The sequence below is a fragment of the Wyeomyia smithii genome, chromosome 3 (assembly GCF_029784165.1).
Source record: "Wyeomyia smithii strain HCP4-BCI-WySm-NY-G18 chromosome 3, ASM2978416v1, whole genome shotgun sequence".
NCBI classification, from domain to species: Eukaryota; Metazoa; Arthropoda; class Insecta; order Diptera; family Culicidae; genus Wyeomyia; species Wyeomyia smithii.
Genome location: NC_073696.1, coordinates 173,084,695 through 173,112,519, shown reverse-complemented (window position 1 = coordinate 173,112,519; position 27,825 = coordinate 173,084,695). Strand labels below are relative to the sequence as shown.

The following is a 27,825-nucleotide window of genomic DNA, read 5'->3' as shown; positions in this document are numbered from 1 at the left end:
ATTCATATTTGATTTTGTAAAAATAAGAATAACAAAAGTTATTTAGCTTGCATTGAAAAAAGATACTCTTAGGAATGTTTTCATAAAAATTCAATTATTATCTGAATCGAAAAAGTAGAACCAAAGTTGTCATAATTTCAAGCGCATTGCAATTTACTAAAGTTCTTGGTGTGCCGAAAATTCAATCTAGACCTTGTGCTTGTTCTTCAAAATGCTCCTGTGGCTTGTACGATAACTGGAACTTCATTCTAGGGTAAAAAAACTGACAAAAGTGACTTTCGCAGTAAAGTAGATTCATCTTTCGATGCAATTTACGTACGCCATCAGCAATTCATTTTTTTCTAAATATTTCTATTGTCGCTTCTCTACAGAATTTAGCGAATTAGCGATTAGCGTTTCGAAGGCCAAAATTTTAGCGACGCTAACAGTTTCGCTAACCAGCTCAAAAATTAACGAAATCGCTTATTCGCTAACTGAATTTCAGCGTCGCTAATTAGCGAATTAGCGGAATGGTGCCCACCACTGGCTATATGCGGTAAGGGGGAGGCTTATATGGGGAAAAATCGAAAAATCTTGAATTTTCCCATATCTACTCTGGTGACCAGGAATGTCAATTGGACCGAACAACTCAATATTTTCCAATATGCCTAGGGTCCTAGTCAATATCTCCAATCGATTAGATTTCCCTATCAGTAGGCAGACTTTTGCTATATGCGATAAGGGGGAGGCTTATATGGGGAAAAATCGAAAAATCTTGAATTTTCCCATATCTACTCTGGTGACCAGGAATGTCAAATGGGCCGAACAACTCAATATTTTGCAACATTTCTAGGATTCTAGTGACATTTCCAATTCATTATATTGCGGTATCTTGCCTATTAATTAGTTATTAAGTTTTATCTCTTATCAATTTTGTTGGTTTAATTCACATTTTTAGTTTTAGTGCTGCCCACAGTTAGCGCGGCATTCTTTGCTTTCTTCTGTTGAAATATTTCGTTTTTGTTGGTTTAGTTCCGGAGGGTAAAATCACGCAGAATATATACATCCGGATTTAAACCAACAAAACCAGCTACCCAACAAAATGAAATATTTCACGATTTTGTTGGGTACGTTTCTTGTTGGGCGAATTCACACAAGTCATCCCTGGTCTGTACTTTTTGTGTATACTAAATATTTGTATTGTTTAAATCACCAATGCATTTAGGAGCGATTAAACTAGCCCAGAAGCAAAGGTAAGTTTTGGTAATTTCTAACAAATAAACCTCAGATTTACTTCTAATTTCGTAGAGAAGCCAAGCTTGCAGCGGCTTTTCCTAAAGGAATCCGTTGTCAAAAATGTCTGGAATTTGGACATTGGAGTTACGAATGCAAAGGTAAACGAAAATATGTCCACAGGTCTTCTAGAACACAAGTGATGAAAAAAAATATGAACAAACTTGAGAATGGGTAAGTACAATGACAATGTTAGATAGGGCTGTGCTCCACAGTCCACATACATTCATAGCTAGGGATACCATCTGGTCGAAATAAGGAATCAGGACACCTTTCTTTCGGCAGAATTTAATTTATTTTTGAAGGTATGAATTGATATGACACAATATATGAAATTTGCACTTCAAAAAACATCTGCATACTGATATGTTTATTGAACATATTTCTCAGGAGATCCAATTTTATTAGGAAACTTCAAATTATTAGGCAGGACCTTTGATGATTCAGCTCACGTAAACTGTTCCAATTTGAACATGGCAGATATTTAACGGTTCCAACGCCTAAATGATTTCTCTCGTCACTTCACTATGATTCAACAAAGGAAAAAAATCAATCGCAGCATCCGTTGTGTCCTGGAATCGAAAAAAGTTCTGCATGTTATTTCCACACTGCAAAATTGATGCAAAATCAGAACAAAATAAAACGAAACGCTCAAACATGATCTCAAAATTTGGACTTCTGGGCACATATCGCAGATTAAAAAAAAAAACAACATGTGCACTTTTTGGAGATCATGAATCTACCGAGTCCAGCAAAAAATGACTTTAATTTTATTTCCAGATATTTTTAATTTATAGCGCTATAAATTGCAGCTTCAACATCGACAACCTCAACATCTCAAAAAGAAATCTTTTGTTAGGTTGCGATCTACTGTCCAATGATTGTTTTTCTTGCACGTAAATATCTGCTACATTTGTTAGAACCTCTTAGTTAATCCAAATCCGTCGAACAGATTTAAGAGTGGTGATGGTTGGTTTTTCTGTACTGCATTCTCGTAAACGAATCCTAATATAATGGGCATTAGTTCGTGCCAGGCAATTTCCTTCTTCAAGTAACACATCCAACAGCTCCAATTTTCTTGATAACAGTTGAAGAATTTCATTATTTAAATTTTGTTATAAAAGCACTTGGTCACCTCGCTGAAATTCTCTATTGACTGCGCCGTTCCATTTATTCAAAGCGTCCCGTTGCTTCGTTTTGTTTATTGGTGGGATCTCAATATCGCACGGTTCAAGCAAAAATGAAATGGTACGAACTGATTTACCTAACATTATTTCGATTGGAGATTTGTTTACTCCTCTTTAATGTATTCACGAAACGCTACACTACTGATATACAGAAATGATTCCTGAAGGGTGCCTGCTCGACGCATTAAGTTAAAAAATTGATTTTTTCTCCGAATATATGCAGTTCCAGACCACTATGTACCGGCGAGACTTAGCAGCAAATGTTGCCAGAACTATGTTGATTTTTATGTTTTAATATTTCTTGTATTTTTTATCATTTTGTTAATAGACTTATGTTTTTAGTGTCCTTATTTCTCTTTTTTCCTGTCCTACTTTTCCTGATTTTGAGATCATATTTGGGCGTACTGATTTATTTCTCATATTCTAGCATTTGTCCTGATTTTTATAAGACATGCAACTATCTTCAATCACCAAGCTCATATTGCAAACCACAAGTCGGTAAGTTTTTAACAGAAACGTGAATGTTGCCTGATGTTAGAAATTGTTGGAGATTGTCCAGTATTTTTTTTTCATTTCTGGTTGCCAGTTCGAATTCGTCGCTGGTAAAAATAAAAACAAAAGGACATTTTGATTTGATAAAAATCTTAAAGAAACATTTTATGAGGTAAAGTTGTAAAATTTGAAGTGATGACCGTTTTGCGGGCTAAAGGAAATAAAGGGGCCTATTACAGTCAACAAGGTGAGCAGCGAGTTACTTGCCTGACCAATTTAGATATAACAGATGATGAGTCGGCTGGATCTCGGACGAGTAGCTCGTCTGCGAAACTGCTCCACTCAGCTGTCACCAGCCAATTTTCACTCGCGTTTCCTAATACAACATTTTGCTCGTCAGTGACTCTAGGCGAGGCAAATTGATCGCCTCGTTACCTGTAATCGGTCCCAAAATCAGGAAAAAGTAGGAGGGTGGTATTCAAGACACGACCGCATGACGTTGACTACCGTATTCTTATATTCCATTGAAGAGGGAATTGTAGAGGGAATTGCAACGCTTCTTTTACAAAACATCTGTAACAAAATTTCGAGGGACCAAAAGGTACCAGTTGCCGAAAGCTTTCTTGAAAGTTTTCTTGAAAGCTGCGCCGGCCGCTGTCGTAATATTAACACCAACACAAACATGCATTTTTGCAAGGTTTTTTCCGCTAGCAGCAGCATTCGGTAAAACAGAAAATTCAATTAGCCGCTTCTGTACCAAAATTTCGAGGCACCAAAAGGTGCCAGTTGCCGATTATATTGTTGTTTTTTGGTTAGTCCGTCCAGAATTCCAGCCATTTAAGTGTTTTGCAGTAGCCACCAGCAAAACGGGTGAAACCGGCACGAGATGACCGGTACTATTTTGTTTTTTTCTCCTTTTAGCTGCTAACACCGAGCGTCCGTATGTATCCGGTACGGTTTATTAATGAAACTGATGGGGTGAAATGTTCGAACGATACGTTTTATACCAAGGCTTCGTCAGATAATTAGAAAGAACGAGGGGCTACATAGATGATGGAATGGTAGAGACAAATGTTTCTTGAAAGCTTCGCCAGCCGCTGTCGTAATATTAACACCAACACAAACATGCATTTTTGCAAGGTTTTTTGAAGTAGAATACTTCTCTCAGAAGGTTCGGCTACATAGGGATGTGAAATGAAAATCTAAAACCGAAAAAAGTGAAAAATATGTCCAATTTCAAATGCTAATAAATCGGTTAGTATTCGATGGATTTCCTTCGTTCTTGCAGCAATAGATTGGAAAATCTTCTAAGATTCTTCCCAAATGAAGATAATTGTAATTTTTTTATTCACACTATTGTACTATTGAAAATAGTCAAGCCTTGTCAAAACAAAAAATTCGACCTCTGATTGGTCGTTATATGCTTGCTTCCCAAGCACGGTCGACAGGATCATATACCTTGCAATTGAAAACATGCTATTTGGCCTATATAAGAGCCTGTTTCAGCCGGAGCCGCTCATAATAGTTCTAGACAGCGACAACAGCAGTCGTCCTTCCTTAGCAGCAGCACTAGCTCTGTGGTTGGTCACCACGTCTCAGGAGCAGCGCGGTTTTTCTCAGCGTGTGTCGCCAGACAGCCATTATTCCCCCCGTGTTGGGGCAGCATGAAGATTGTCATCAGGAAATCCAATTTTGGAAATCAAAATGCCTTTTTGAAGGCAAATAAACAAGTCATGGAAAGTTAATAATTTTTGTCAACGCAAGCAAGTATTCTGTGTTGCATCCTAAGCAATTCAAATTTGTCGCACCCGTCTTATTTACTGAATATGAAATAGCTTCCACAGTGCATGTTGTCCGTGTATCTTAATTCCCCCAATGTTAGGGTAGCTCAAAGGTTGTAATTAGCAACCGATTTTGAACAGCAAAATGCTTTTTTGAAGGCAAATAAAAAAATAATTGAAGGTTAATAATTTTCTGGCATCAACACAAGCAGACATTCTTTGCGGGATGCAGTCAAATTCTGTTGTAGTTGTCTAATTTTCACTTTATTTAGTAAACCCCCCACTGTAGGGGCAGCACAAAGGCTGCGATCAGCATAACCGACATTGAATAATAAACTGCCCTGTTAGTACGCATTCACAAAAGCAGTTAGTTCGACTATGCAGAGCTAATATGAAGTCGATTCAATCAATCAGCATAAACAGAATTTCGTCGTCTCCCAGCTGCCAAGTTGCAACATGATGCAACACGCAACAGCGAGCAAACGAAATCGCTTGATGTTACAAACCGCAATAAGATCCGGGTTAAAACCGTTGCGTGTGTGAGAGCACCATCGGTGTTTATTCGCTGGATACACTATCTACTGAACGCAATAATCTGCTTACATGCGACATGGGGACGGGAACATTTTCTTCAACCAAGCCGCACAACACGACACAAAACATGTTATTTTGTTGCTTCAATGAGAGTGCTATCGGTCCGGCTCGACAAGAAATCATTTTTGTGCATCCGTGCTACGAAACTGAGGAAAAACTTCAGAAACTGAAAAAAGAGGTGGAGCTTATCAAATGATCGCTCTGAACCAGAATGAAGTCATACATATTTTTCAAGTTATATCATTCCACCACGTACGTGAAATAATTCATTCCTATTTTCATCCCTATATAAAAGCCTGTTTTAGTCGAAGCCGCTCATAGTAGTTCTGAACAGCGACGACAGCAGTCCTCCCTTAGCAGCAGCGGGAGCGAGCAGTGGGTACCATCGATAGCGGATAGCGGCCACAACTGTGGCATGACTGCGAATAAGCGTAGCAGTTTCAGCGGATCTCACCATCGATAGCAGCAGGGCCAGCAGATGCAGGTACAGCGGATACCAATGGCGGCCACAACTGTGGCATGGCTACGGATAGCGTTGCAGTTGCTCAGCAGTTGGGCCAGCGTATAGCGGCCACAACTGTGGCATAGCTATGCATAGCGTAGCTGTTGCAGCGGGTATATCAGCATCGATAGTAGCAGGGTCAGCTGATGCAACGACACTCCCTTCACTAAAATGCTGTTTCAGTGTGGTAGCGGGAAGCATCAGCAGCAGGCTTGCATGAAGTGAATACATCAGCCAGCAACTTCCTCTAAGGCCTCTGCCATAGTAGACGCGAAAAGCGGCGCGAACCGATTCGCTCGGCCGTAGGTTGATGTACAGCTCTACTGATGGCTGTACATTAACCTACAGCTGAGCGAATCGGTTCGCGTCGCTTTTCGCGTCTATTATGGCAGAGGCCTAATGGGAAAGTTGTATCAGTTTGTTCAGAAGAATAATATTGTCGGTAATATTACAGAGATGCGATTGCGTAAATCCGATTTTGAATTGAACAATTGTTCTTTTGAGAACAAATAACACACTTATTTGAAGAGTTAATAGCTTTTGGTACCAATAGCAGTATAGTGACAGCCTCAGCGGTAGATGCAGATGCAGCCGGTACTTCCCTGAGGCCGATGTAAAGGAAAATGGGAGCAGCACGGCGAAACAGTTCGGGTTATGCTTAGACGCGCGTCATTTTTCGTTGTTGATATTCCCCACATGAAACGACGCGCTTTCGTATGATAGCGGTGGTATTAGCGGTAGATGCATTTCCCAACACTTCCTCCAGTAAAGCCGTGTCTAGTTTTCAATGTGAAAACACCTTTCTCATTGTGTTGACCGTGCGCCTTAGTCCTCACTATCAAGGTAACACAGAGATGTGAGATAAACACTACATCCTATGATAAATTGAACAATTGTTCTTATAAGGACAACAAATGAATTAATGAAGATTTAATTTTGAATTAGAATACTTCTCTCAGGAAGTTCGGCTACATAGGGATGTAAAATGTAAATCTAAAACTGAAAAAAGTGAAAAAAATTTCAAATGCTAATAAATCGGTTAGTTTTCGATGGATTTCCTTCGTTTTTGCAGCAATCGATTAGAAAATCTTCTAAGATTCCTACCAAATGCATGAAATTGCAATTTTATCATTCGAACTATTGTACTATTGAAAACTCTTAAGCCTTGTCAAAACACAAAATTCGACCTCTGATTGGTCGTTATACCGCGCTTTCCCAAGCACGGTCGGCAGAGTTATGGACCTAGTAAATTGGGAATGCATCATTTGGCCTATATAAGAACTTCATCAGATAATAAACAAACATTTCAACGGATATTTAATTGAACGACTGAAATTTGAAGAACACAAATGATTATTTGAAGAGTTAATATTTTCTCGTTTTGCGCTATAATCCAAAGTTAATTATCTTCATCTACATGCATACTCTGACTTTTATTACGTATTTGCGTCGCTTAGTGTTTGGCTACGGTCATGCAGAACGCAAATAACGGCGCGATGCGATTCGGCAAGACGAAATCTGTTTAAATGTATAGCTCTACTTCGCCTTAAAAAGAGCTGTACATTTCACCACGGTAAGGCGAATCGCATCGCGCCGGCATTTGCGTTCTGCATAACCGTAGCCTTTGTTCCGTTCCCGTTTAATGATGTCGTATTAAATGTGCATATTACAATTCGGCAGCACTTCAACTTCTCATTCGCACATAATTTAAAAATATCCAACGGTCAACGTTTATTTACTAGAAAAAATGACTGACACGCAAGCAGCCAGGTTATCTTTGTCGTAAAAGTATTCTACTTCAACCTTGCGGTCGTGGCTTTGCATACAACCTTCTTGGGATTTTTCCGCTAGCAGCAGCATTTGGTAAAACAGAAAATTCAATTAGCCGCTTCTGTACCAAAATTTCGAGGCACCAAAAGGTGCCAGTTGCCGATTATAGTTTCCTGGTTAGTCCGTCCAGAATTCCAGCCATTTAAGTGTTTTGCAGTAGCTATTTACTACTAAAGCCACCAGCATTACGGGTGAAACCGGCACGAGATGACCGGTACTATTTGTATTTCCTCCTTTCAGCTGCTATCACCTAGCGTCCGCATGTCACTGGTGCGGTTTTGGAATCAGAATGATGGGGCGCCGGCCGCTGTCGTAAAATTAACACCAACAAAAAGAGGCATATTTGCAAGGTTTTTTCCGCTAGCAGCAGCATAAACATCGGAAACAGAAAGTGACAACAACAATAACAACAAAGTCAGATAGATTGTATCCGTTAGTGTCGACTGTGCTTGGGAAGAGAGGTAGTGATTGGCGGCGCGGTATGATTTAGACAATCGATATTAATTACCAATTTTTCAATAGTGTATCTCAAACAATAGTTTGTTTTTGTTACATAAATTTAACCGTAAAAGAATTTCTGATCGATTGATGCCAAAACCTCGAGAACCTGATTATAGATGACTGCAAAATAAGCGCTCAAAACCTGACCACTTTTCTCTGGTTTTCCCTGGTTGAATTACTAGATTTTCAAATTCAGGGGCCTAACTTCGATATAGACGTTAGTCAACGTCAAAATCTGCGTTATTTTTGAAATATCTGGGAGATTAGATATTAGATCTGTCTATCTTGATACATGTTTAATAATGTGGATAATTCAGATAAATCTCGATACCTGACCACACAACGCTCACTGCGTAAATTATTTCTTTGGTTAAGCCTGAGTAAAGTGAATATTGTTAAACATTTGACAATTTTTATATTTAATTTTAAACAGTTTACGTGTGCTGAATTCTTTGGGGACATACAAATTCCTAAAACTTTAAAGTTGCTTGATAAAATTGGATCGTTCGAGATACATGTTGAATAAATTAACAACCGAATAGCATTTTGAAATGCAAATCACATACCACCAGTTTGAACCAGAATAAAAATAATTTGGATCAAATTTGTGCCGAAAAAATAGATGTCCTAATTTGTACCTCTGATCAGATGGTATCCCTATACATAAGGTTTGTGTAGAACATGGGACAACTATGCTTGGAACGGCAGTGTAGTGAAATTAGACTACTGCGCCCATTAAACTAGTTTTAAAGTAAAACAAACAATTCATTATGAAGTTTCAATGAAAAGCTTTAATATTTTTTTTGTTTATAGCTCCAATGAGCAATCATCAACAAAAAATACTAAGCAAGATTGCGTTGCGACTAATAGTAAAACAAGCGATTCGTCCAGTTCCGATTCATCATCAGATTCTGATACAAGCGATAGTGAAAGCAGTTCGAGCAGCAGTAGCAGCACTAGTAGTAGCAGCAGCAGTTGTAATATTAGTAGTGCCAGCAAATCTGATTTGTCTGAGAATGAAAATAGGAAATCCAAAACAAAAAAACAGAGACAATGTGAGCAACATGTAATCCGAAGCAAAAAAAATAAGTCCGCATGAATGTTATGAGTTAAAAATTGAATAAATTTTGAACAATAAATAAATAATCCTTTTTCTTTGTGATTCTAAATACAGCCATGTGAATTAAAGGCCTAGAGTTAAAGCTTGGCTGACTTGCAACATTGCAAAAAGTAAGTCATTTCATGACTACTCGTATTTTCAGTTTCATAGTTTTTTGTTTCAATTTGTTTTGCTATATATAGTAATGAAAAAATGCAGTGCTGTTTTCTATTTTGATCAAATCGAACATCAGGAAATTTTAAAAACAAGCTTTTTTCGGTTCCCCGCCGTTAAAAATCATCGCTGAAAATGGCTTGAATTTTGTGAATTCGCGTTGACGGTGTTGCTGATATTTGTTTGGTTTTTGCATGCGATAAAGAAGGAAGGAAATATTCTTGCTTTTGTCATTACGCACATTTTGACAATTACATATGAGTGTTCACGTAGGTGCGAATAGTCTTCAAAATCTCTTTCAACGCGAATAACCCGAATTCGCGTTGACGGTGTTGCTGATATTTGTTTGGTTTTTGCATGCGATAAAGAAGGAAGGAAATATTCTTGCTTTTGTCATTACGCACATTTTGACAATTACATATGAGTGTTCACGTAGGTGCGAATAGTCTTCAAAATCTCTTTCAACGCGAATAACCCGAATTACAAGAGGATTTTTTAGTAACAGAAACGACACATATTTGTAGCCTAAAGCCTGTAGTACACTCATACATGCGTTGCATTCGAGAAAAAAGGAAGGAAATATTTTTGCTATAGGCGATTAAAATGACAGTTTGACTGACAGCTGGCGCTGCAGTAAAAATGATGATGATTTTCACACAAATCATTCTTACGAGGAAGCTACATCATATATATATAACGGAAAACTATGTAGGTGGGTTAGAAAACAGTTTTTATACATATTTCACATGCTGCAGTTAGAATGTTATATGATTAAAGCGGTAAAATTTATTCAAAGAAATCCGATGATGATAGGTGCTTCTAAATGTGTCGTGCCGTCGTGCAGCAATCGTTATGGAATTGGTGATGTTGGGTTTTACTCGGTACCATCAATGGCCATAAAGTTTTTGCGAGATGGTTGAAGCTGCTAGACCTCTCCGGAAGCCGTTCTAAACACATTTGCGAGCAGCATTTTACTGAGAAAGATTTTATCTGTAGTAAGTTGTCGTGAGTTTGCGTTGTGAGAAAACATAAAAAATTGATATATTTTTCTTTAGACAGTCGATTCAAACTGAAAAAAAGCAACCCCAACACTGAATATGCCTACCATAGGACCGAAAGTAAATATCTCTGGTTTATGTTGCATTACTGCGGATGTCCGATAAAGCGAAAAAGATCATTGTACTGTTTTCCAACCAAGAACAACTCGTTATTATGGCGGCGGATCTTGAGAATCAATGACAAGTTTTGTACGAAAGGACTATTGATTTGTAGTCATTTTAGCAAGGGTGATTACATCCCAGTTGATTATGAGACAGTGTCATCTGATGATGTTAATAAGTAAAAATGCTTTTACAGTCACATCGAAATATCTACGGCCAAATGCTGTTCCGTCGAAAATTTCAAGGTTGCCTTTACATATAATGGAGCACAACTACAGTAACTTTACGAGAACCTCTAGAAGCAATCGCATTTGCTTTGTTGATGGATGTGGTGCACGTGCAATAAAAGATGCAATCCATTTACACAATTTTCCTCCAAAATCGAAAAAACAGTATAAAGCATGGCTAAATATATTGAAGTGTTCTCGCACTCCAACTGCAAATTCTAAGGTTTGCAGCTTGCATTTTAAGAAAACTGATTACGTTTCAGGTAAATATTATTGTTGGACAATACTCTCATTATTTCTAGAAGATAAAAAAACATGTTTGAGGTAGGGTGTCGTCTCTACTATCGTAAGGTTTGTCCAATTATCGTCCGGAGGGTTTATGATATCATGGAGCACTAATCTTTTGCAAGAAGATACTCTGCATTATAAAGAACCATCAAGTTTGGAAGATATATAGATAGACATAAAGATAAATCGTAGAGTCAACTGTTTTTTTTTATTTTTGGGCTAGAACTTGAAGGAATCTCGTGAAATTAAAACTTTTTCATATACACCCATGTCACCGAAGTTTTCCTCTAGCTCTACCTTGAAATAAACAGAGACATAGGAATTTTAGTAAAAATAACATCTTGAAACTTACCATGGTCTCCTAAGATATTTCATAGATTTTATAATTTGTATCATGGCAAGTTAAATCAGACGCATACCATCTAGACTGCCTATATCTTTTTAGAATGTCAGAAATTAGGCTCGGTTTTTTCCTCACTTCAAAGGTGATTATACTCTAAGCACTTCCTGATAGTTTTCGACTATGACGAACCTGTTCACAAAAAAGATCAACAAAATTGCAAAAGATGATATTTAAAATATAGGTTTGAAATTGATCTGAAACTTACAGTGAAAGTGAATCCTCAACTGGTTTTTATCACCAAACAACGATTTTCTTATTGATCGCGGTGAATGCTGACGAAACAACAAGTGAACTGCAATAACTGGAGTCTATTTGGGCCGCGGTGTGGCTGAGTTAGCTTTGACCTGTTGTAATTCATCTTTTTGTAGGTAACAGTTACCATTTTTCATGTTACCATTCATGATGCATTTCATAGTTGACACTTTTTGCTCAAGCCATTCGCTTTAATAATGTATAAAAAATTCCAACATACGTTGGAAGAATAACTGTTTGAGCTTATTGAGTACTTCAATGGTAAACTTTTTATCGAATGGCACATCAATCACTTCAAAGTCATCATCTTTAGATCAATATATAATGAAGTCACAGTTTCCCAGATTCAAAACCTGTACTTCACCTGTACTTGATAATAATAAGCATGGTGCTTATTTAAAACCATTTCTCCTCCAGGTCTCGAACGCTTTGCAAATTTAGCAACACTCGAGGAGTTTAGAATTTCCTCAAAGGTAGCTTCTTTACTCCCAGGGCACTTTATTTCCAACAGTGTTTTTGAAACTGGATCGATACCATCTGGAGAACCTCCCAACCAGCTTTCTCTGGGCTTACTACTAGTCCACACCTACAGCAGAATGGGTTTTTTTTCGTAACATAACAGTTGGATGCCAAGGGCTCTGCGTATTTACCATACTGGACAGCTTTAACGTTCAACGATTTTATACTCCAGTAATTCTCGATCTTGTTTTCCCAGTTTGGGTTTTTGTTCTGTAGGTACGTATATAGCTTGTAACAGTTACTGGCTGTTACCCGTACTGATCTGTGCATTTTCCATTCATTTGTATTCTGGTTTCGAGTGTTCAGAGCAATATTGACTGATTTATCGAGATCCACAGCGACATATTTTTCAAAAAATAATTTCTCTTTCTTGGATTTAAAAATACATGTTTGAAGGTCTCCATTATTGAAGTCACTTACTAAACAAGCAATAAGGCTCAATTTTGAACAGAAGTTAGTGCTCGAAATCCAAATCCAAAGAAGACGCGGCTTGCAATGCACGATTTGGATAAACATTTTGCTCATTCAAATATCTTCCTTTTTGATGTTTGAAGATTGCCGATTTCTTGGACACTACACACAAAAATAAATGCATCTATCATTTAAAAAATATTAGATATAAACTAAAGTACCGGACAATATTCTGAAAAATGAGTCCGAAAGTAAATTGTTGAAAAGGATATTTCTATCAATATCCAATTTTCTTGGATGCCTGAAGCAACACAACTGAGATATTTGTTTTGCTCCCCATAAAGAGGGTTTTTTGGTTTTACCACAGATAACAGACATTCAAGCTAATTTTGCTTCATGTGTAAAAAGACGCAACGGTTTTTTAGCATGTCGCAATACGCAGTATGGTGGCGCTAAGAACACTTAATGGTCAATGATACGATAAAATCAAAAGTTTTCCAGCTCTTATCGATATTATTGGAATAAGAAGCGTTGCCGTTTTTTAATGTAGAAATTTTGAGCAGCCGTAATTTGTACATAATCGACAATTTTATTCAATCCCAGTTTATATTTGCGATAAATTTGTTTGTTTTAGTGTTAATATGAAAAAAAAAAACACACAAACCTCACAAAAACAATGTTATATCGTTGCAAAAACAGCGACTCTACTATTCGTGAGAATTTTCATGCGTCTGGCAGCTTTGAATATAATCCAGTGCTGCCTTCACTAAAGTGGTTAAAGTCGCAAGTTGCAGAAAGATGTCGTTAGCATTCCAAACGAGTAAGAATTTGAAATCTTACACACGATTTGTGAAGTTTTTTGTTCTAGCTTGGATATCTGTTATCTGTGGTTTTACAGATTCCCCACGCTCGCGTTACATCAGTGCATGACAGATATTCCAATTTATTAAACCTATAAAACAAAAAAAAACTAAATATATCTCTTGATATGCATAAAAATTGTGATGTGAAATTTCTCACTTCTCTATGTATAGAAGGCATGCAACTATATGCTTGCACTTAGCTGTGCCTGCTTTACATGAGCATTCTAAAATCCACTTGTCAACTTTAGGTCCAATTTTCAAATTCAAAACGTGAGGATTCATCGCTGGGTTGAAACTTTGTTGTACGTACGCCACAATGTCAACACCGGAAGAATCGTGCTCTCGGAACCCTATGCATACTATATGATTGGCTGCGAAAACGGCATGCCTCTTTTTAATCGGACGAACTGCCTCGCCAACATATTCTAGTATGTCCACAAAGGAAATCGTAACTTCCACCGTAGTTGCTTGGTTAGTGCTACTTGTCGCGTTTTCCGATTCAGCCCCTATAAAAACATAACCTCATATTAGAAACAATACCGGATGACATATTTTTTACATTTTATACACAATTTCTCAGCAGCTTTCAGTTTACTAGAGGCTGCAAGAAATTTCTTACCAGTTGCATTATTATTGACGTCGAGAACATCCATTTTGGACAAATATCGAAAGAAAAACAGTCTCCTGTGTATATCAGCTTTAGCTAAAAATTGAATCTAGCATCATTTTCCTAGTTCCGAATTTCAAATCCAGAAGTCGCATGGTCTTAACCTCGTCAGACTATTGGCAATTTAACGAATTTAACGCAAAACTAAAAACGACCGTGCGACTTCTGGATTTGAGCTTCAGAACTAGGATAGATTTAATTTTCACCCAAGTGTTGTTATGAAAACTCGGTTTTTGTAGCAGCACGATCTATGCAGCTCAACTGCAAATTTTATTCATTAAGTTTAGGCACAGACAGACGTCCAAGCAAGAACAACATTGATCAAAATTTCCGTGTAAATTTTCAAAGTAAATTGTGTTATAAATCACTTGTACACTAGCACCGCCTGGTGACCTTATCGCTACAATACATTTTTTTTTCGCTGGTGTACGAGGCTGGCGGTACTGGTAGCGCTATCTGGTAACGGATCGCTACTACAAAAAATTTTACACAAGTTTGGAACTTAGCTTGAACGTCTGTCTGCGGTTTAGGTTTAGTATTAATATTACTTACAAATTTTCAAGTTTTCTTCTGCCTATTGACGCTATCCAACTTCTCTTTCTCTCCCTTCTTAACTATTTTTTCAAGCTATCGCTCTCAGGCTGTAATTACTCAAATAGCAAATTATTAAATTAAAGGATAATCTCCTGCTGTAGTTTTAATTTTCACACGCGCACTGATCTGGATGAATTTGTTTTCTCATTGGCATTGACGTTTCGCCTTGTGGATATCCCGGGGTGACAGGCGAATTCAGTTCAATGGATTCATAAGACGGTGATGGCATAAACCGACTATCGGCAGGGTTGTTCAGGCCGTTTTGTCTCCAACACCAAGACTGATATCACAGAACAGATATGCAACTTCGAACAAAACTCTGCAGCAAATCAGTGCCCAAGCTTTCGCATTCATTTTTTGCTGTTCCATCCTACAATAATTTTACAGTGTAGTTCGAACAGTTCGCTCCAATAGTTTGAACATGCACCAAGTAGTTTTTTTTTGCTTCAATGACCAGACAAAAAGGTGAATCAATCAAAATCAAGTTAAGATAGGATCGCATTCAAGGGTTCTTTAAAGCGGAAATTCAGTAACAATTCACAATCAACGTCAATGGAACAACTTGAACTGAAGATCTTTCAACCATTCAAACATTGTTGAGATTTTTTTTTTGGATCGTACACCTCGCGACTGTTGAAACTATTTTAACCTGTTAGTTGATTTACTTAAATATCTTCGTTGGACTTGGAAGCCGAATTTCTCGACCAACGACAATATTGTTTTCTCGTACCGTTTTTATACCTAACATTGATTGTCGTTAGTCAAGATAATCAGTTTTCAACTTGAACAACAATGAAATTCATTAAAAATATATCTACATAAAAACCGTTGCACGTATGCGGGTGGTACTGTACGATTATCATAAAAAAGGCACCCTCGCTATACCAGTACCGGGGAAAACAAGGGATTCTCACGGCGAAAAAGCAGCAAGAGCTCATACAGTCCTTTTATTGAATGAATGGAATATAAGCGTAAACAAATTTCGAGTGTAAAATGCGTCCTCTCCACCGCTAGATGTCGATACTTAAAATTAAGAGGTTTTGTCTCATTTTTGGTTCTTCAGTTGAACAAATGTGCTGATGTACACAGGAGACTGTTTTTCGTGCAATATTTAAATTAGGTACAATGTAAAAAAAAATGATTGTCGTTAGTCAAGATATTCAGTTTTCAACTTGAACAACAACGAAATTCATTAAAAATATATCTACATAAAAACCGTTGCACGTATGCGGGTGGTACTGTACGATTATCATGAAAAGGCACCCTCGCTATACCAGTACCGGGGAAAACAAAGGATTCTCACGACACGGCAAAAAGCAGCAAGAGCTCATACAGTCCTTTTATTGAATGAATGGAATATAGGCGTAATGAAGTTTCGATTGTAAAATGCGTCCTCTCCACCGCTAGATGTCGATACTTAAAATTAAGAGGTTTTGTTTTGACGTGGGACTACGTCTTTCTTCACTATACTAAGGTACATTCTGGAAAAACTGGATTGAACATGTAACGTTGGCGGAATGTAAGATTTTAGATGCTAATAGCGCTCAAGCAACTGTTCCGATTTCAATAGTTGATATACCGTTGGAAAGCTAAAACATACAAGATTTGTATAACATGATAATTTTAGTTGCCATCTTCTCATTACTCCACGAAAATTGCGGGAAAGTTTGAAGGTCGAATATACAAATACATTTCTCATACGATTGATATATTTCCCTAACGCAGACTTCAAAAACATAGACGAAATGATTTCACGCATTCAGTCATTGGCTAGCAATGCCAGCCAATTGGCATCGCATTCATCACCCAACGCAAACGACAAAGAAAGAGAGCAGAGATGCTTCCACGTGATTGGTTCTTCCCCCAATCACCCAAGTTCCCCACACTGAGTGACGCTATAAAAGGACACTCCGTGTTGAGAGAAGATCATTCCCTGGTCGACCGTCAACGCGAACAGTTCGGTTTCCCTTCGATCTGAGCTGGACCCCACCAGTTAGGGATGGGCGATACTGTCTAAAGTATCGATACCTGAGTACTCGAATACTTTTGCACAGAACGATACCAAGTATCGTGGTATCGGTATAGAAAGTATTGATGCCAAAATACTCGATACTTTCGGCCGAAGTATCGATACCGCTGGTATCGCCTATCCCCAATAGAAGGCATCGGTGGTATCGGTATCGTTTCAAAGTATCGTTGGCAAAATATCGATACCGTTACTCATCGCTAGCATCGAGTATCGATGCCAAAATACTCGATACTTCTGCCCCTGGTATCGATACCGTTGGCATCGATACAAGTATCGCCCATCCCTACCACCAGTGGTAATCTAATTCAGATATCGTTGTTGGAATACAGCCCGAAACTGGACGTGATCGGCACTGGGGACCATTGGAAGCCGTTGGAAGGAACCGTTGGAAGACTTGGAAGCCGTTTGGATGCTGCCGATAGTAATTTGTGCAGGTATAGTGTGTCGTATACAAAGTGTGTGTGTCTGAGTAGCGTTAGCGTGTGTATGTGTGTCTGAGTAGCGTTAGCGTGTGTATGTGTGTGTGTGAGTAGCGTGTGTATGTGTGTGTGAGTAGCGTGTGTGTGTGTGTGTGTGTGTGTGTGTGTGTGTGTGTGAGTAGCGTGTGTATGTGTGTGTAAGTAGCGTGTGTATGTGTGTGTGAGTAGAGTGTGTGTGTAAGTAGCGTGTGTATGTGTGTGTGAGTAGCGTGTGTGTGTGTATGAGTAACGTGTGTGTGTGAGTAGCGTGTGTGTGTATGAGTAACGTGTGTGTGAGTAGCGTGTGTGTGTGTGTGAGAGTAGCGTGTGTGTGTGTGTGTGTGAGAGTAGCGTGTGTGTGTGAGTAGTATGTGTGTGTGTGTAGCGCGTGTGTGTGTTTGTAGCGTGTGTGTGTGTGTGTGTAGCGTGTGTGTGTGTTAATGTGTGTGTGTGTGTTAATGTGTGTGTAAGAAGCGTGGGTGTGTCTGAGGAGCGTGTGCTTGTGAGTAGTGTGTGTGTATATAGCGTTTGTGTAAAACGTGTATGTGTGTATAACATGTGTGTGCAAAAATGCATTCATCCGAGGAAAATTTATTCATGACAGAATACTGGTATAGACAACAAGGTAATTATTTTTCCTATTAGTTTGTATGCTATGGTTTGTGACAGGTGTATGTGTTTTTTTTTGTTCATGGATTGTTGTTTATGGTATTTGTACGTTTGGTGTGTGTTATATACTATGGTTATGGCAGAATTGAATCTTTACACCCACAATAGTCCCACGTCAAGCCTACGTTTGTGCACTCAAGCACATACCCTTTAACTTTCATTTTTGGTTCTTCAGTTGAACAAACGTGCTGATATACACAGGAGACTGTTTTTCGTGCGATATTTGCGTAAAATAAATGTTCTTGGCGTCAAGAAGAATACAGCTGGTTAGAAACTTTCAGTATCAGTCATCTAAGAGACTGCTTTCTATCAAGAAAATACATATGAAATTGCTAATATATCAGATCCGGCCGTTTAGTTTCTAATTTGAGGTTATGTTTTTACAGGATTTGGTAGGTACATAGCGTGTTGGAATTGCTTTTTCTAAGTTTGAATCTACCGTTCAGTGAATAAAATCTAAACTTTTAAAGTTTCCCGCTACGTAAACTTGTGATAACTCACTGCAAATGGAATCTTGATAGGTTAAAATGCTGCCTACAAATCACCATCATCATTTTTACTGCAGCACTAGCTGTCAGTCGAACAGTCATTTTAATCGCCCATAGCGCTACCTACATGTCAGATGTCACTGTCATCTACAAATTTCAAACCAGTCAAATTTCACTTTACGCGCCGAAATCATTTGAGTTGGTTGTACAAGCTTGCGTGGACGTTCTTGTTTTGTTGTTTTGTGTTTCAACGTTGATATTTCAAAATATACAGTAAAAATGTCTGTAAGTATTACGCGATTATTTCATTTCGTTCAGCCTGTGTTATTTTCAAGTCATTCCATGATCAGGATAACCCTAGCTCTCCGCCACCAAATACACCCAGCGACATTGATCGTCGAAATTTTCGATCAGGTATGACCTCCCCAGTTGGAGATTTCGAACCGTTCGAGAATGAAGATGAGATTTTGGGGGATACGACGATCCGTGAGGAAAATTATGACGAGGATGACGATGGAGAGGATCTTTTCGGAGACAATATGGAAAAGTATACACTCGAGCTATTTATCTAAATCGATGCGTTGTAATATTTTTTTTTCTTCGAAACAGTGACTACCGAGCGATGCCCAAACTTGATCGTTACGACATTGATCAACTGGATCAAGAAGATTACAGTGATATTTCACAAACCGATCGAGCTGCCGCTGAGGCGGAAATGCGCCGTCGGGATCGAGCAGCTGGCATTCATCGAGACGACCGAGAGCTGTTCTATGATAAGAGCGATGATGAGGATGATATTCCAAGAGCTAAACGAAGAGCTGCTGAAAAAGCCGCTGCAGGTGAAGTTGAGGACGCTGAAATGATCGAATCAATTGAAAATTTAGAGGACACTAAAGGTCATAGCATAAAAGAGTGGGTTTCAATGCTTGGGCCACGCACAGAAATTGCTAACCGATTTAATAGCTTTCTGAGAACGTTCGTAGATAACAAAGGCCAATACGTATACAGAGACAGGATCAGAAGAATGTGCGAGCAAAATAGGTCTAGTTTTGTTGTTTCCTACACTGATTTGGCTAATAATCAACACGTCCTGGCTTATTTTTTACCCGAAGCACCATTTCAAATGCTGGAAATTCTGGATAAAGTGGCCAAGGAGATGGTGTTAAGCATTTATCCTACTTATGAACGAGTAACCAACGAAGTTCACGTTCGTATTTCTGAATTACCTCTGTTAGAAGAACTTCGCACTTTTCGAAAGCTACATCTGAATCAGTTGGTTAGAACGCTTGGTGTAGTGACGGCCACGACTGGTGTTTTACCTCAATTGTCTGTAATAAAATATGACTGTGTCAAGTGCGGTTACATACTAGGTCCGTTTGTACAGAGTCAAAACACCGAGGTAAAGCCTGGGTCATGTCCAGAATGTCAGAGTGCAGGACCATTCTCTATAAATATGGAGCAAACACTGTATAGAAATTATCAAAAAATTACATTGCAAGAGTCACCGGGTCGCATACCAGCTGGTCGAATCCCAAGAAGCAAGGATTGTATTTTACTGTCTGACCTGTGCGACCAGTGCAAACCAGGTGACGAAATTGAAGTTACCGGAATTTATACTAACAACTATGATGGCTCACTTAATACTGAACAGGGTTTTCCGGTGTTTGCTACAGTTTTGATTGCAAATCATCTAGTCGTGAAGGATAGTAAACAAGTCGTAGCCTCTCTCACCGATGAAAATATAACAATGATTCAAAAACTGAGCAAAGATCCCCGCATTAGCGAACGTATTGTTCAAAGCATGGCTCCGTCAATTTATGGACACGAATATATTAAGCGTAGTTTAGCTCTTTCTTTGTTTGGCGGGGAAGCTAAAAATCATGGAGAAAAACATAAGCTTCGGGGTGATATTAATATTTTACTTTGCGGAGATCCTGGAACAGCCAAGTCTCAGTTCTTGAAGTATACGGAGAAAATCGCTCCAAGGGCAGTATTCACAACCGGTCAAGGTGCTTCCGCTGTTGGTTTAACTGCATATGTTAGACGCAATCCGACTACCCGTGAATGGACGTTAGAAGCAGGCGCACTTGTGTTGGCCGATCAGGGCATCTGCTTAATCGATGAGTTCGATAAGATGAACGACCAGGATCGAACATCAATCCACGAAGCTATGGAACAACAGTCAATTTCTATTTCTAAAGCTGGAATTGTTACATCACTGCAAGCAAGGTGTGCTGTCATTGCAGCTGCCAATCCGATTGGTGGACGGTACGACCCAAGCATGACTTTTTCGGAAAATGTAAATCTGTCAGAACCCATTTTGTCCCGTTTTGACATTCTTTGTGTTGTAAAGGATGAGTTCGATCCCATGCAAGATCAATTATTGGCTCGCTTCGTTGTTGGCTCGCACATCAAAAATCATCCGACCATGGAAGATGTTGTACCGGAATCACAACCCATCGACAGCATGCAAATTCCACAAGATATGTTAAAAATGTATATTGTCTATGCTAAGGAAAATGTACATCCTAAGCTCACGGTAAGAATTTTTCTATTGTTTGTATTCAATTTGAACTAGACTGTGTTTCAAGCCCACATCCAAGTTGGTGGGGAAAACTCAGGTCTATTTACCTGTGATTGATTTATCAAGCATGTGTTAATTACATCATTTACGTTACAGAACATGGATCAAGACAAAATTGCCAAGATGTACTCGCAGCTTCGCCAAGAGTCTTTGTCCACTGGATCGCTACCCATAACTGTTCGTCACATTGAAAGTGTTATTAGAATGTCAGAAGCACACGCCAGAATGCATTTGCGAGACACGGTTCAAGATGCTGACGTTAATATGGCTATTCGTATGATGTTAGAAAGTTTCATCGAGGCACAGAAATTCAGCGTTATGAAAAAAATGCGGTCCACTTTCCAGAAGTACCTGTCATTCCAAAAAGATCATTCTGAGTTACTATTTTTCATTTTGAGACAGCTGACTCTCGATCAGCTAGCCTATCTTCGCTGCAAAGAAGGGCCACGAGCTACACATGTGGAAATTATGGAGAAAGATCTGATTGAACGTGCGAAAGCTATCGAAATTCATAATCTTAAGTCTTTCTACGACAGCGAAATATTCAAAAAGAATGGTTTCTCCTACGATATTAAACGGAAAACTATATTGCAAATTGTACCAGAAGCAGCTGATGCTTGTTAACAGTATTAGCACTTAACTGCAAACTATTCTGTGTTTTGCCATGTTGTACCTACCAATTCAGAATTTCTACAATACATTTTTTGTGAATGGTTTTTACTGCTTATTACTTATTATTTTAATTTGGCTAAATGATTTTTGATTCTGAAACCTGCCTCCAACTAGTTATTTTAAATATCTTTGTAGGGTAGAGAACATATTCTAAGCAGCATTAGGAACCGCCTGTGTATTGAGACGAAATACTCGAATTGTGTTGGGTGAAATTCAAACAGAAGTATATCAATCTGTTCTCTATCTTTTTCTCTGTCAGAAGTTGTTTTCAGATTGTAAAACTAAGTTAGCAAACTTTAACAATAATCAAGTTACCAATCGAGGGACACTATTCCAATCACCCCGAACCTATTTTAAGCAGTTTCCATACGTTTTGCAGGCGTTTTTTTTTCAGCACTCGAAGTGGCTCCTGAATGGCTGCAATTTAGGTCAATTTGTTACAAATGGTGATTGTTCACAGATTTCTTTGTGATTAACGGTATTTCTTATATTCGTAAGACAGCTAGACAATCAAAGTTTTTGTTTCCATCATTGAAATTGTCGATATTGATCAAAATTCAGGAGTTTAAGGCCTGCTTTTTTCGACTGATTAAGATAGGCGCCACTGCTTAAGCCGTTCCCTACCCTTTAACCCACTAGTGGTGATTGGTAATTTACTTTGGCCTCAGTTAGGTTTCTTTTCACTTGACGATTTTAAGCGTAAATATCTCAGCTTCCACCTAGTAATTAGCGCTCGAATTGCTATTCTATGGATGCTTTTGCGGTGCAAACAATCGATCGGAGCTTCACACAAGTAATTTTAATGATTTTCGAGAAAATTATCTTGCAAAATTCCTTAACCTAAAATAACAAATTATTCTTAAAATGTGTTTTTATGCCTTTTTACCCTCTTCATCTTTTTCGAACATGATGTGCATAGTCAATTTCTTCTGCACCCAATTCCTACCTTATCAACCCACAATGTTTCCCCATTATGGCCCAATTTCAGAAGACGAGGCGAGCAACTCGCCTCGCCAGCAGTCACTGACGAAGCGAGCAAAACGCTGTGGTGGGTACCGCTCATTGAAAATTTAGCGACGCTGATCCGCTAACTAGAAATTTTTGCTAGGTAATCGTTAAACGCTAAACCCCCCTACACATGGGTGGAGGACTTGACGGTGATTCGTCAAGCGTTTGGAAACACACAAAGCTTAATTAGAAAAATTATAATATAAATAACGTAATAAAAATAACATAATAGTAACAATTTATTAAGTTCAACACAATAATTGCAATTCGCTTGTTTTTTTTTTTTTTTTTTGATTACGCTTGACTTATCACACCGCCGGTTTTAGTTTCGCATAACCTAACAAAACTAAATACTGGCGGAGTCTGTAGGGCTTAATCGAGGTTTACACTAACCCTAAAACCACTAACACAAACGTGACTAACGTCCATCCATTGCACTCATATAATGTAGCATTACTAACCCTTCCCACTTCTCTGACAACTACAACTACTATTACTCTCATTATTATTGTTTTTCTATATATACATATGTATATGCATATGTATGTCTTTTCACCCGTATGTTTCATTATAATTTTTATTATTTTCTCTCGTTCAGCTATTTTAACTGCGTGAATTTATTTGTTCGTGTCAATCCCAGTTGCGATCTAATGGCAATTTCTTTATTCCACCCAGCTCACCCACTTTCGCTTGATTTTGACCCAGTATTAACCCGGCGTGTTGCCCGAAGCGCACCGTAAATTTGTCAGTTTCAATCCACCTCCGCACGTGCTTAGTTCATAAACAATTATCTGGCATCTTTTTCTTACTTGCGTTCTGAATCGTGATGTCATTTCTTTATTCTTGGGTAGACTTGCACTGACCCTGTGGAATAAAAATTCGCTATAACTGCGGTCAGAACGATTCTATTTCGCGTTGATTGGACCCATTGTTGTGCAGTTGGATAGTTGCGCAGCGAATGTTGAGCCAGTTTTGGCACACCAATACAGCACTCGTTCGCTAATTGCACGCGATTTAGTTGCACTGCGTTTTAATTGCACGTCCGCTAGTTGCACGAAAGTGCAATTAAAAAGCAGTTTTGCGTCAAACTACACGTGGTTTTTGAAGCTAACGTCTCTCTGTCAAGTTTTGCAAGGGGATACTAAACGCACGAAATATTTAATTAACTGAAAGTAAATTTAATACTTTTTAATTTTGTTATTTAAGATTCCGATTGTATGTACTAAATAGCATTTATACATAATCACATTGCACGTTTGCCCCGTTTGTTTTCAATTATAGTCGATCTTATTGATTTAAATTTGATCACTTGTGTCACACACTCGCTGAAATGTCGCGTTAAGCTGTCCACATACTTTACAGCTTCTGAAAACGTGGGATTCTCTGAAATACAGGTATGTTCATTACACTTTAATTAAGTTGCAATTCATGGAACAATCTGACTGGTTCAAAATTGATTCGTGAACGGATACACGAAAACGAACCTTTAGCGCACCCCCTAAAATTTTTTGACAGTTATGAGTTCATGCAATTAAAAAGCCCATCCGCCAGTCGCACTGCAACTTCCGTGCAATTAGCGCACGAGTGCTGTACATGAGCTTTGAATGTAGACAACTGCCTAGCATCTTTTTTGATTGCGTCGTGAGTCGAAATATCGTTTCATTTGATAACCTCTTGCTTGCTCAGTGGGTGTTGGGTGAGGGAAGAGTCATGCAACGTTTGGAAACGAGCCCACAGCTTGCCTTCATTCACCACTTTATAGTTCATTCGACACAAAACACATCGGGAAACAAACCAACTTACAGGGGTGAACCACCAGGCCAATATGCTGCCACACGACTCCGACAAACTGAGAGACTTTTGTAAAACACCTAAGCGACGACTAAATTTGAAAACGTCGAAACGAAATAAAAAACCAGGTGTGAAACCAAGGGAAATCGCGCTTTAAAACAATAGATAAATAGCTTACATAACTAATTTATTTCCCCTGTCCCGACATGTTGTTTCTTAACCTAAGTTACTTGGTTTACTGTTCTTGTTCCTCCGGATCCGTATAACTAAACACGAGTCGGCGTCCCGAACATCGTGGCGTTGGACGATTTTCCGTTCAATGGCAGTGCTCGATCGTTGTGCCGGGCCAATAGCGTCCAGACAGCACCTTCGAAGATATATATGCGAGGGATTGGCGTTCCACAAAATGGCGGGTTCAGACTCTTTGTCCTCTGACAATGGATGGCACCGCCTCAAGCGTAGAGCTAGAACCAAGAATAAAAGGCCCCTCGAGGACCTATTCGACGGAAATTAGCCATCTTGTTGTAAGAACTAGTGATCCCTAAGTCACTCTTAATCGCCTTAATTTCTAATCGTAATAGCTAAATAATTTGCTTTACCTTTTTTCCCTTGTTTTAATAGATATACGTATAGTTTTTCTGTCAATCTTGTCTTCTGACCTTTTTAAACCGTTTAGCACTATAATAGTAAGTTTGACATCAGTTAGGTCTTTTTTACAAATTCACATTTTTGACATCTTCAGTATTTTAACAACTTGACAATAACAATTTTAAGACATTTTAATCACCTAATAGTACAATTTTCTAATTAATCACTGCGAAAACTCCCCGTATTTCACACATAGCGTAAACCTTAAGTACGGTAAAAAACTTTATACGCGCACCTCTGAATCGTTAGCTGTTTTAGCCGAAAGAGAACCCCCTTAGAATTGCCTCGTCGTTTATATGTGAACTGTCATTTCCGAATCGGGAGTGCCACGAACACTCCCGAGTCGCAATGAACTGTTCAGTAGGCCACTCATTCCTTTTGACCCACCCTGTGGATCCGAATACCTAGGTTGTCTCCTCAATGCATCTGTGAACGAACCCTTATGAGTGACCCCTCCGTCCCAGACGCGACGCGACAGACTTGGAGGGATATCACTCAACCCTGTTGAAGTAGTAATGGTGATACTATTGACAAGCTTTCCTATATGGGAGACCCCTCCGTCCTAGACGTTAAACGACAGACTTGGAGGGATATCACTCATGTAGATGTGCTCTGAATCCAGGGTAGGATCTGGGAGGTGGGGATTTTAACCGGGCAAGTCTGGATGAAGTTTCAATTGTGGCGGAGCCAGCACACGCAATGTAACCGAAGGTTACAATACCCCATCGTATCCCCTCTCGTAGTTGCCTAAAAATCTCCTAACCTGATTTCCGCCAGTTCATTAGTCCCCTATCTTGACACTGAGAAACAATTTGCGTTACAAACTATTCTCGTCTCCCTTTGCTGCCTATCGGTGCCGTTGTGTTTGTAAGCTCACTTCCCTTCTTCAACCGGAGAAGCGAAAGAACTCACCTCCACTAACACTAATGCTTTAACTGTCAAACGCATATCTCGCCTCGCGAGTGATCCAGTTCCAATTACCGACTGTCAGCATCTTAGACCCTCTCGTTCAACTATCGCGAACAATTATGTACGGGAAAAAAAGTAGTTTTCGCGCCTATCAAGGGCCTCTGGATTTTTCCGAATTTAACGCCCACTAAGAGATCGCTTTTTGACTGCTACAACAGGTAAAGTTAAACAAAATATATATATATAGATGAACTCCCGCAACAAAGTATTTCCATCATTACAGCCATCATGCAATCAAAACAAGACGTGAATCGCATAAATAAATTTTGGCTACGATAAGTATGGACAATTACAATCAAGAAAGTAGTCACAAATTTTATTTTATCTCTCCGGTTTCAGGTCGGCTGCCGAAAAGACGCCGATAGGCTTCCCTTCTTCATTTGCGAGCTCATATGAGCTAGTTCCTACCCGAGCCCGAATGACGCAAGGGACATATAATGCATCGAGCTTGGAGTTATAATTGTCCACCGCGGAAGATTGACGAAAATTTCTGCGCCAAACTTTTTGCCCCACCGAGTAAATAGGGGCGGCTTGTTTTGAACGCAGGTGATAATTTTTAATATTTTTCTCGTGTGCTTTCCTCAAATTTTTCATTACCATAGAGTAAATTTTTTCATCCACCTGCCCCTTTCTCCTTACCCTCTCGTCATCTGCAATCTCTTCCATGTCCCGATCTACCCGGTGTTCGTCCCCCTTTTCTATTATTTCATGTCCGAAAAGGATCCTGTATGGAGAAAATCCCGTAGCAGAGTGCGGGGTGCTATTTAGGCAAAATTCAATTTGCGATACCCGTGTGTCCCATAGCTTTTGATCCTGTGTCACGTAGGACCTTATGCATGAGTTTATAGTACGGTTCAACCGTTCCACAGGATTGGCTTGACTATGGTGTCGAGAATTGGTCCAGTGTTGTACACCATACTTTGTTAGTAGAGCCTTGAACTCTTTGGAGAGGAAAGTCGTAGCATTGTCCGAGATCAGGAACTCTGGGACTGAATATCGTCGAAACCAACTTTCTTCCAAAATGTTAACCACCTGGGATGCATTGATCCGTTTTACGGGGACCAATAAGCACCACTTTGAAAATAAATCCATAATCGCAAGCAAGTGTGCATGTCCAGTTTTGCTCCTAGGAAGTGACTGAATAAAATCTATCGCGATGATTTGAAAGGGCTTGGTGGTAATTCGTTGGTTGCCTGGTTCTGGAGTTTGAGAACGATTTGCAGGTTTTATTTTGCGGCACAAGGAGCAGCGAGCAATGTATTCTCTTACATGTGTTCCCATTTTAGGCCAACAATATTTTCTTTTAATTTTTGCTAAGGTTTTCTCCATCCCCAAATGTAGACTGTCGTCGTGTTCTTCAACAAGAATTTTTTCTATCATTTGTTCTGGTACACAGGTTTTCCAGGTAAAATGATAATCTAATGAGTCGCTTGGAGCGGAACTGATTTTTTTAAGAGTAGAGTTTTCGATTCTATAATCTTTATATTTTTCAGGGTAATTATTTACTTTCTTGACCATGTCAGCGTACCAGCCAGTAGTAGCCTCCATTGCTTCCACAGAACGTGATAAGGCATCTGCCACTATATTTTCAGAACCTTTCCGGTGTAAAATTGTCATATCATGCCGTTGGAGGTCAATACTCCATCGGCATAACCGAGATGATGTACGCCAGCTACTGCGCATAATATAAGTT

General features: G+C 39.0%; 4 protein-coding genes and 1 long non-coding RNA gene across 5 annotated transcripts; 4 read left to right on the top strand and 1 right to left on the bottom strand.

Moving 5' to 3' along the window:
• The first annotated feature begins 1,109 nt into the window (after positions 1–1,109).
• On the top strand, positions 1,110–9,291 carry LOC129731949 (zinc finger CCHC domain-containing protein 10). The gene is made up of 3 exons (XM_055692351.1): positions 1,110–1,232; positions 1,288–1,446; positions 8,973–9,291. The coding sequence occupies exons 1-3, from the start codon at positions 1,195–1,197 to the stop codon at positions 9,256–9,258; spliced, it is 483 nt and encodes a 160-aa protein (XP_055548326.1). The 5' UTR covers positions 1,110–1,194; the 3' UTR covers positions 9,259–9,291.
• Positions 9,292–10,309: 1,018 nt separating this feature from the next.
• On the top strand, positions 10,310–11,218 carry LOC129728853 (uncharacterized; the record flags this gene model as incomplete). Its single annotated transcript, XM_055687319.1, has 3 exons — positions 10,310–10,427; positions 10,705–11,082; positions 11,148–11,218. Coding segments are annotated over 3 exons (567 nt in total), but the record flags the coding sequence as incomplete, so codon positions are not given.
• A 2,262-nt stretch (positions 11,219–13,480) lies between these two features.
• LOC129733301 (uncharacterized) lies at positions 13,481–14,249 on the bottom strand. Its single transcript, XM_055695071.1, has 3 exons — positions 14,175–14,249; positions 13,713–14,061; positions 13,481–13,644 (listed from the first exon to the last, which is right to left on the bottom strand). The coding sequence occupies exons 1-3, from the start codon at positions 14,206–14,208 to the stop codon at positions 13,557–13,559; spliced, it is 471 nt and encodes a 156-aa protein (XP_055551046.1). The 5' UTR covers positions 14,209–14,249; the 3' UTR covers positions 13,481–13,556.
• Positions 14,250–18,610: 4,361 nt separating this feature from the next.
• On the top strand, positions 18,611–21,764 carry LOC129727497 (DNA replication licensing factor Mcm2). The gene is made up of 4 exons (XM_055685372.1): positions 18,611–18,745; positions 18,811–19,007; positions 19,070–20,999; positions 21,141–21,764. The coding sequence occupies exons 1-4, from the start codon at positions 18,740–18,742 to the stop codon at positions 21,666–21,668; spliced, it is 2,661 nt and encodes an 886-aa protein (XP_055541347.1). The 5' UTR covers positions 18,611–18,739; the 3' UTR covers positions 21,669–21,764.
• A 4,405-nt stretch (positions 21,765–26,169) lies between these two features.
• LOC129729847 (uncharacterized) lies at positions 26,170–27,258 on the top strand. The gene is made up of 3 exons (XR_008728748.1): positions 26,170–26,290; positions 26,356–26,411; positions 26,472–27,258. It is a non-coding gene; the product is annotated as an uncharacterized LOC129729847 (long non-coding RNA).
• Positions 27,259–27,825: the final 567 nt, after the last annotated feature.